The 10,781-nt window shown below is 34.4% G+C and overlaps 1 protein-coding gene across 1 annotated transcript; it reads right to left on the reverse strand.

Moving 5' to 3' along the window:
• Positions 1–1,408: 1,408 nt before the first annotated feature.
• LOC120636586 lies at positions 1,409–3,263 on the reverse strand. Its single transcript, XM_039908130.1, has 5 exons — positions 3,090–3,263; positions 2,361–2,466; positions 2,099–2,226; positions 1,811–2,002; positions 1,409–1,513 (listed from the first exon to the last, which is right to left on the reverse strand). The coding sequence occupies exons 1-5, from the start codon at positions 3,249–3,251 to the stop codon at positions 1,409–1,411; spliced, it is 693 nt and encodes a 230-aa protein (XP_039764064.1). The 5' UTR covers positions 3,252–3,263.
• Between the last annotated feature and the right edge of the window lie 7,518 nt (positions 3,264–10,781).

Genomic DNA, 10,781 nt, shown 5'->3' on the forward strand with positions numbered 1-10,781 from the left:
ATGTATTTATATCTTAGTAGTTTACCTTATTGCTAGACCAAAATGTTTAAATTATAAGTTTTATCTGTTACTTTAATTTTTTTGGCATTTTCTTAACTTTTTTGGTTTTTATATTTTTTTGTATTTTTTATATTTTAGGATAGCTATTTATCGAAAGATTCGTAAATTATTGGATTCCAAGAAACTTACAGGATAAGGTTGGGTAGGTCCCATCAAAGTTTTTTAAAACAAAATCAAAAGCTATACTATACCTTATGCATTTTAGTAATATTAGTACATTTCTGCTAGTGATAATTTAATTGTTAATCTTACAAAACTTTTTTTAGCTTAGCTTATGTAAGAAATTAAATTTTATGTTGATAATTGATGATTTGAAAATTAATCTTTCATCACATATATTATTAATATAACCTAAAAACTTTAATTTATTTTCACTACCGAATTAATAAAAATCACACCCAAACCAAGAAAAGTAAATCAACCGGTGAAAAAACTTTTGACAATATGAAAGAAAATAATTTAACTTACTTTAAGTAAAAAGATAGGTTACGCTCTTATACTACATTATAATATAGATAATTTATAACTAACTTAATTTAAATCAGCTTAAAATTTAGTTTACTTTTTGTAATACGTGATAGTAAATTATGGATCAAGTAATGGTACATTGCATTTTACAGTCGAGGCGGTATTAGGCGCATGAGCTAAAAGTGAATGCCCTAAGAAAGCCGCGAGTGTAACAAGTAATGTACCATAAGCGTTTTTTACGATTATTTTCATCACACTTGCGTCGAAAAAAAACAGGATAAAGTTATAAATACGTTCTCAGAAGATAACTGATCATTTTTTCTCTATTCTACTGTATAAAAGTTTCGTAGGCCGCTATCTAGATTTAAGTTGTAACAGGTAATTTATTCACTCGAGATTAGTGCCTTGATTATTATTCCCGGCAGAGTAAAATCTACTACTGATCTAGATATATATATGTTTAAAATTTAAACTGAACATTTTAAATTATTAACAAAAGAGCAAAAAGCGGAAATAGGAAAATGACGCGCGTCTTTTTTTCGCACGCCAAGGTAAGCCGGCTTCGTTCGCTGCATAAAGCCTTCTTAAAAGGATAAAAAGGAAAATATTTTCATATTTAAAACATGTTTAAAATATAACTATGTAGTTATGAATTTTGAATAGTTTAATAAAATAAATATTCATTTATCATAACTAAGAAGGTTAAAAATATTTGTGCATTTCTGGAAATACTAATGTCAAAAAAGTTATCTTTTTTTCCCGGCAAAATTTAAAAAAACACGCGTGTCTAATATTTTGGACTATGAACTATCGATGTAATAAGATTTTCGTTACGAGCAAGTGTGATGTGAAATAATAAAGTTATTTGTAGACTCGATATTTAAGGTGTCTCATCACTGCTATTGTCCGAACTGCAGTTCGTCTCTTCATCTGACGAAAGATCCGAGAACAGAGGTTCTAGTTCAAGTGTACCGGGGTCGTTTATCTGAAAAAAATGATACTGAATATATTTGACTTTTTTTTTCAAAAATGCCATGGCATATGTTTTAGATTTGATATAAATCCGTTTAATATAAAATTGTTATCACAATAAACCTACCAACAGGTGGGATTTTAACCGACGACCTTAAAGATTTCACTCTACGCTTATTTCGATTATTTTTTCAGCATATAAATTTAGTGAAGATTTATGGAAGAAATCAATCAATATAATTTTTTACTATACCTATAGATAACAAAAACAATGGTTTTGCTTTTTAAAACTCAATAATTTTGTACCAACCATCTTAACGGGGTTGTCAACCGGAAGTTCATTATAAAGTACACCACGTCGAAAGCCATCATTTTCAAAAACTATTCTTATCATTTCCGGATATCTGGCAATAATATCAAATTCGTCTTCATCGTCATCCTCTGGCTGGACCGAAGAGCCCTCAGTTTTTGTACCACTTTCTTGGTTGGGCTGTGATATATTCTGAAATAAATAAATAGTAATTTAATGTAAAAGAGTTAATCGAATTCACAGTCACCAATTAACTTTACATAATAAAGAATTATTTTAAACACTCACTACATTACGAAATCCGTTGGCAAGCTCCTCGGCCGAATCATCTTCGTGATCCGTATATTCATCTTCAAAATCGTTGAAATCAGTGTGCATAGTCTGCGATCGTAGGCGATTTGTTGCTAAATGAACCCCTAAAATTCCCAAATTCATTAGTTTATTTTAAGACAAAATCAATGATAATTTACTTAAATCCATAGCTTTCAGAATTTACATATCCAAACGAAAATTGTTGTTCATTGATGAAAAATTGCTATATGTAGCTTACCTCGGTATAAGTTTTTAATCAACTCTGGGTTCGTCAATGTAAAACGCCGACAGGCGCAAATGAAAACACCTTGATTGTGATGACTGTATGAAGTTGATTGAGATGCCTGTAAGCAAAAATAAGGCATATATGACATCTTTATACATATAATAAGTCACTCAAAATCATCCGCCTCCGCCAAAACATATTGTTGTCCCCTCATCCACACACACCACACATCTCTCTTTTCCAGCCCTTTCCTACTGGCGTTTAATACCACCAGCCCCTCACCGTCCCACTCCAGCCCCTCACTATCTCACTCCAGCCCCTTCTGACTTGCATTCCTTCCCAGTGATAAGAGAAGGTCACTGCTCTTATAACCCTCCTCCCCTCCGCCTACCCTACCCCATACCCCTAGCCCCTCCCCTCGCACCTTCAGTCTGCCCCTCCCATACTCCTACTCTTCCACCTAAATTTTTCGCCCACTTCCTCTCCTCTCCCCATTCCTTTCACTTCCCCTCCCCTACTAACGCTTTTATCTCAGTAACGGCTCTTTTCCCATCATCCGGCGGTTTGAACTTCCGTTTAACTGCGCAAAAAGAATAGCAATATTCAGGTAATTTGTCTAATTTCCAACCTTTCACTACCAACTCTCACCTCCACCATGCTCCCTCACTCCCTCTCAATACCTTTCTTTCATTTCCCCCTCCCCCTCGCCTCAAGCTGTCTTTCCCCCAGTGCAGTGCTTACCGATGTATTATTAGCAACATTGGAGCCATTCTCTTCGGATGAAGGTTGGTCGTTAATAATAAGTGACTGCGCTGCCGGTGTTGTTATCGATGACTGCGCAGGAGCATCTTCTCCGCTTGTAGATTCTTCACTGCTGACCGTTACTTCTTTTTTAGTCTTCATTTTAAATGCTTATATTATCACTCTGAAAAATATTGTATTCGCATTATTCCAATATTACAAGAAATATAATTTTTCAAAGACTGTACTACACATTTTTTTTAATTATATATTTCTTATAATATTAAATTATTTGATTTCCGTTGCTCTGCAGCAATGTACAAATGCCTCGGGGGTTGAGTAAATCAAGGAAGGGACTGTAGATAAGAAATCCTCGCCCAGATTGAAATTGCCCGAGCAAGCCTTTGAGATGTTGTGCTATCGCTGAATGCTCAGCATTAACAGGATGATGAAAGTTTACAACGTGAGTGTACTCCAGCGTTTCCAGAAACCGAAGTAAAAGTCTAATATCTAGGCCACGTCCTGAGTCATGACCGATACCAACTGCTTCTACTCATAATAATAGGCATACGACACGTTGGAAGAAGAAAGAATGGTTGCGCAACATCCGTTAATGGAAAAATATCGCTAGAGTCGAACAATTATTTCGCTTGACGCAAGCCCGCGAGAAGTTCGCTGAGCTGACGGCCAACCTCCAGTAGTCGAGGCGTAAGAAGATGAAAAAGTACATTGCAGCGCAAGGCGCAGGCGTGGCTTTCGTCCGAGCGCCGCTATGGATGGTGGGTTAGTAATTTTCGCCAGAGTATACGCCCTAACTAATTTTGTAATGATAAGATTGTTATATTGTAATTATACATATATAAATAAAATAATAACAAAATTAAAAATAATCTGTCAACATGTCACATATATATGTGACATGTTGACATCAACAGCTGAAAATAATTAACGAAATCGATACTCACAGGCTTGATAAGAATCCTTATCCCAATCCTTTAGTCACAAATAACAAACAAAATTAACGATACACCATTCATACGACACTGAATAGACCGCCTATAAAATAAAGATGTGGCAAATGTTAACTTGACCACTAAAAGTACTTATATGCGCTCAGAAAACTGTATAACTGCAGAAAACGTGTTCAAAGTTATAAAGCCCAACGCTGAGTGTCTAGATTTAACCCGGGCGAAGCAAGACCTAGCGTAACTGCGCATGCTTAGTGCTCTACCTGGGGGAAAAGTTTCTGGAACACAGTACTGCCGGGATAAAAGTGGGGTCGGGTTGGAAAGCGGGTAGTAATGGGTGGCAGCGTGGGATGTGAAAAGTCAATAAATCCACACATATAGTACATCTATAACATGCACAACTACGCAGAAGTTTTGCAACGGTAATGATCATATACCTCGATACAATTTCTCATATAGTATTAAGATAACATTTTTTATGTATGTATATTGTTTGTATAGATTCTTTCTTCTTCTTTATTCTTCTTTCGGTATTCCACACTATTTAATTACCATTGTTAATTAGGTATATATTGCAGTCCTCTAAATGATAGTTCATTTATGACTTTTCAATAGAACTCTGGCGATCTAGATTCGACAAACTGTGTAAAAGCATATTGTACGGTCTCTTAGGAAGAACATTTCAAAATGGAATTCCGTTGGAGCAAGGGTTGCAGTACAGAGGATTACGTAGGGTGGTCTAGTAAGCTTCAGGACACAAATCTATGCAAGACTCTGCAAGAAGGCTGCGGAGACGCCGCTGCATTTAATCTGTTTCTGCCCCGCGTTGATGCATAAACGTAGCAATCTTTTGTGGAAGTAAGTATATATTAAAACCAGAAGATGCTAAATTTTTGCCAGAGAAGAAACTGCAGCTGTTCCTGGCGACAAGCAATACTTGCTGGGGGATCTAGACCGCGGCGTCTCAATGGATCGTAACCGGTCGACGTGACATTTCTTCTTCTACTTGTGGCTCAGGCGAACCTGAGCCGCAAGTAGAAGAAGAAGAAAAAGAAGATGGAGGTCCAACTGAAGCTCCTATTAAGCGCCTCCTCCATACTATCCATCTTTCACGTCTAAGGTGAATAAAAAAACCGTTGAAATAAAAAAAAACATACAAAAACTCTAGCTCAGCTTTGTTATTAGTCCTTAGTTTATATATAATAGGCTGGGGAAAAAGTCTTTTCCAGCCCAGTGTAAAAAAATAATTTCAACATAGTCTAGTTTGACGTATTGAACTTTAATTTTTTTTTTTTCACGACACATTTCGACAGACGAACGGTTAATTTTTTTTCTTTATTTATACTAATATTATAAAGAGGAAAGATTTTTTTATTTGTTTGTTTGTTTTTACCGAAAGTACTGGACTGATTTAACCATTTGCTTACTAAAGAAAGCTAAATCATCAGGAACTAACTAAAATTGCAATAATGTAACCCAAAATAGCAAAATTTGCCAATAAAATTCATAACTTAGCATGTGCTAAACTATTGGTGATAGGTACATCAAAATTATGTAGCACCTAGTTGAAGTACTCGTTATAGCATACAAAGAAGTCTGCGAGGGATTGTATCTGACTATCATAGTTTTAAGTCACAATAGCTGCTTTTGTGTTTTAAAATTTAATTAGATCGCCTCGCCGGTAGAAACAAACGATGGGAGCATTTGTGTCGAAGTATTAATTCTTATTCAAACACATAGTTTTATCACCAAGGTTGTTTATATAGCAGTAAAGTAATTTTTAATTCATTTCAATCAAACATCCAATGTAGAAGTTATCGCAAATTTTAAAAAAAATTCAAGACTACCTTAACAAAACTTATCGAAAAAGTTATTTTTACAAGAACAAACCTTAAATTATGCTTTAAAAATAAAAACAAGTCGCGGGCAATAGCTATTATATTATATTTATTTACGGGAGTGTGTGGTACGAGGTAGCTAAGCTTTAGATACAATTTGAGTTTTAATGAAACAACACCGATTAGTTTATAAGTTTCCTTCTTTTTCTACAAAAAAGGTTTTAACTTCTCTATTAATAAAATCAATGAAAAAATATTGTTTGGACATAAAATTTAACATTTCCATTTTACAACGAACACCTCACGAGATGGGTGGGGACAGAGACAATGGGAAAAGAAGCCGAGCCACGGAGGAGTAGGCTATCCTCTGCATAGTTCACAGATAAGAACACGGTCATCATCGTCGTCACAATTTAAATCCGTTCATGTGCCCAGCTTTTACAAATAAAGTTTTTACACGGGCCTTCATTGTGGTGGAGTATAAATCATGGAAATACGCGGCTTTATTGTTTATCTACCTTAATTTTTGCTTCTTTGGCTCAGTTTTTATACGTTCAGGTATATTTTAACATCAGTCTTTTTTTGTTCGTTTCTTTTTTTCATTTCTAGACATTTCACATTTGTCTTTTTGATAATTTCGTCTTATCATTCGGGTTTTTAGTTCTGTGATTGAAAAAAATGTGTTTGCAATAGTACGTGGAGCAGTACCTATCAGCTATTCGGAACTTCGGGGTGCTGGATTTAGAGAAATGCTTTTTGGTGGAGCAGGATTCTTATCATTCACAGATATCATAGTCACATAAGAATAATCCTGGACAGACTAAAGCGACTACAAAACTAATATTATCTGGGGCAGAACGGGGTAAGCCCACCCAATGTGCCCCGACGATGCGACGCACCGTTTACGTAGTTTAACACGATTGTCATGGTTGATAACATTTATAGGACTTGAGATATTCCATTTCATAGACCCTTTGAGTTACAATACTCATCAACACGATGAATTCATCTTTATTTTCAACAAAAAGTCAAAGTATGAAGAATTATGGATAAACTAGAAAAATAAGGGATTTTCACACATGTGCTTGTTGAAAAAGGTGTTGAAACTCCTTTTACATCCATTCGGCTGTAGTCTAAAACAAAAACCTATTTAAAAAAAACAAAACTATTAATCTATGGTAGCCCTCTCATTTAAGCTTAAAAATACAGAAAACATGACAAAATATTGCCAAATTTAAGAGGGCTTCTGCAGTTTCTTTCTGCAGACGCGTTAACTTACAATGCGATTTCTAGTTTTTCTCGAACGATTACTATTCATTGTAAGTTATAAGAGCTAAGATTAACGGATGCCACGACTGTCAAAATCCCAAACTTGGGTCACTATCTGTAATCATAACCATCTCAGAGTATTGATGCTACTAGGTCACAAAACTCTCAATTATTTGTGCTAAGGAATTAAAAGTTTAAATAGATAAGGTAAAACTAATATATTATTCGCGCACACTGCGGTCGTTTTTTTTTCAATTTTGTAGTAAGAAGTTGCATCGCTATCTTTCCTACTTATTTGTACCTACCTACTCAATTGCTTAAAGCTGAGCTGTTTGATTTTTTGTATATTTGGGACAACAACTGGCTGGCAGTGGCACAGTAATACTCCCCCATACACATCTCCAAAAATGCATACACCATCATACATTTTGTTAACACTAAAAAGGTATCAAGCATAGATTTTTACTACTAATAGGGCCATTATATGCATTAGTTCCCAAAGATAATAACGCAGTTATGATTATAGTTAAATAACGTACTTATTCATTTTAACCGTTGTCATATAAGATGATGTAGTCCCATCGACTACTTAGTTCGAACGTATCCGTTATCAATCTTCGATAATTGGATTTAACAAAAAATAGTTTCGTTATATATCATCACTCTAAAGGGGCTATAACTTATTTCTGCATTTTTATAGAAAGGGTATATTTTGAGTAAGTATTCTGTGGCTTTATGACTGAATTTTCATGAGTGCAAATTCATCCAGGGGTGAAAAAATTTACAATAATTTAGAATTACACGAGTACCTACCTACTTTATCATATTAACTCATTATCGGCCCACTTCAGGGCACGAGTCTTCCACACAACAGGGTTTAGAACGTAGTCACTGGCCCAGTGCAGATTGGTTGACTTGGTTTCTTCACGATGTTTTCCAACTTAGAAACGTGCGTGTTGGGATTCGAACTCGGCCCCCCGAAAGTTAGCCGAAATCCTACACTAGACTATAACCGCTTCGCCTACCTACTTATGCTTTTTAATTATTAAAATAGTTTATGGCAGCAAGAAAAAATATAGTGTACAAATGTATTTTCGCGTGTAATAATTATTACGATTTGTGGATCACAGAATCAAAAAGTACCTACCTAATTGACGTAAGAGCTTAAAAAACAATGCTTTAAGTCATTAATTATTGTAAAAAAAACTCATTGTGACCCACATTTCTAGCAAATAAATTAATACTGGAAAAATTTGCTTGAAGGCACTGCACTTGCAGCGTTTTACCTGGGGTCAGCCGTTGCATTTTTCACATAGTACGGTTATCGTCATGAATCTCTTTTCGTCACATGTCACAATTCGATCCAATATCACATCATGAATGTACCGATTCAACACAAAAGCGACACGAGTTCTTTCTGGTGAAAAAAATCGTGAGGCAACCCATCTTTCGTATTTTTTTATTTTATTTAAATTGTAGCAAATAAGTGAGTTGTAGGTACGGTAAATCGAATATTGCACATCTCGCCCAATAGAGGTTTTATGACATTTCAAACTTCAAAGTATCTATTACTATACCAACGCCAATTTCAAACTTCAACCCTTTTTCTTTATTTTAATTTTAACTTAGATGTTTTTTTTTTTTCTCAATTTGTATACTGTGATAATTAATTATCAATTTTAATTATGACATGACATTCTAATAATTCTATTGATTTTTTTTGAATTGATTTGTAATTGACCCGCTATTTATATTATTGTTAGATATTTCTTCCAATTTTATAATTGATTTATGTTCATAAATGCCTTACAGAAACATTATTATTTTTACCATTAACGGATACTTAAACTGATCTTGCCGAAATTTCACTTTCTGGTACAAACAAACACACTCAGGTATGGGTACATACCTAAGTGTACTGTTCCAGAAAGGGAAATACGGTACAGCTTACTTTTTATCACGGCCATGAAATGATTTTTCGAAATTAAAAAAATAACTTTGTAACGTAGGAACAGCTTAGTCCGTAGATCGTGGTGTGATTTGGCAGTGAGATTAACTTTCTGAGAACAAAATTTCCTTGCGAGATTTAAAAAAAAAAGCACAACCACGAACCGAGTAGTGGGTGATTGTGTTAAAGATAAATAATTAAAATGAATATCACATTAAACAACTTTATTATATTTAAGTATAGGTTCAATATACAAATTATAAATCAAAAATAAACACGAAACAATACTTAACATTTAATAATAATAATTAGGTAGGTAATAATAATAATAATAGAAAAACTTAAAAACGAATTCAACTCATTAAATACATTTGTTTAGACTAAATTATTAACGAAGTTCTTATAATAAGATGCAAAAGAAATTAATACAAAAACTAAATGGCAACTTGTACAGATTATACATACTTATTATAACATTAAATAATTATAAAGGACATTCTAAGCTAGTGTTATAATATAGTTTTAACAAACACTTGAGTAAATGAGCTCAACTGCGCAGTACCGAAGATTAGATCACTTTTCTGGAGCGGGAGATGCGCAACGGCGGGGAATATGGTATCGTGTGCAAGATTAATGGTAGATCAGTCGACCATTGCATACCGCACTGAGTCCAACTTCCGCTTACCTCCGAATACACTTACGTGCAGAAAAATAGTTTCTATTCAGCCTTATGCCACGAAAAAGTAACATAGTCCTTAAATGATAAGTCACAGAAAATCGGTGTTTTTGCGATAGAAAGTCGGTATTAATTGAAACGATGAAACAGATTTTGAACGCAACAAGCACAGGCATTAATAAGTATAAAATATCACGGGAATATGAGTGTGCTACATACAGTTACGGAGTAAATACTTTTTTTGCACTTAAGTGTACAATGCGCGAACTTTCCAAATACTCAAGATATTTGACAGCAACTGCACTAATTTTTTTTTTTTGTGCCCGGAATCGGGCTTACTACCTTAATAATGTGGACACACTTGTTTAGGAATTTTATTGCTGATTTCAGGGACGTTAAGGTATGCTATATGAAACTACAGTTTCAATGTTTGTTAATCGTTACTCTTTTATAAAGTTCGCATCAAATAGCTGACCTGTTGCATTTTCGAAGACGCTTAAAAATGTAAGTAGCCATACTGCTTTAATTTAATCGCGTTATATTATAGTATTACGCTTTAATTATTTACACGTTCTCCATTGCCCAACGTCGAACGCGGAGTAAACGGAGCAGTATGTGATCACTTTTCTGCCCGCGATTAGAATATGTCTGGCAGGCTGCTGGGAACTCGAATAGGCCAGGGATTGATCTAAATGAGGCATTACATGAATTTGTTCCGAAAAAAGTAAGTATAATACGGCATTTTTTTACATAATCTTGCATTTAAACACAAATTGACGTTATTTTACTGCAAATTAATTATTGACTCTGATGAATCAGATTTCATATAGCATACTTTATAATATAATTAATGTACAATACAAGGGATTCAACAAATATAAAGTAATCAATATTTATTAGATATATTTTTATTTATGTAACATGCATTACTTTTCTGTTAAGTCACTCAACCTTCGTATGCTCGCGCGTTGAACTCTCGGACCGACAAATCAT

This window comes from Pararge aegeria, chromosome Z, assembly GCF_905163445.1.
Source record: "Pararge aegeria chromosome Z, ilParAegt1.1, whole genome shotgun sequence".
Classification (NCBI taxonomy): domain Eukaryota; kingdom Metazoa; phylum Arthropoda; class Insecta; order Lepidoptera; family Nymphalidae; genus Pararge; species Pararge aegeria.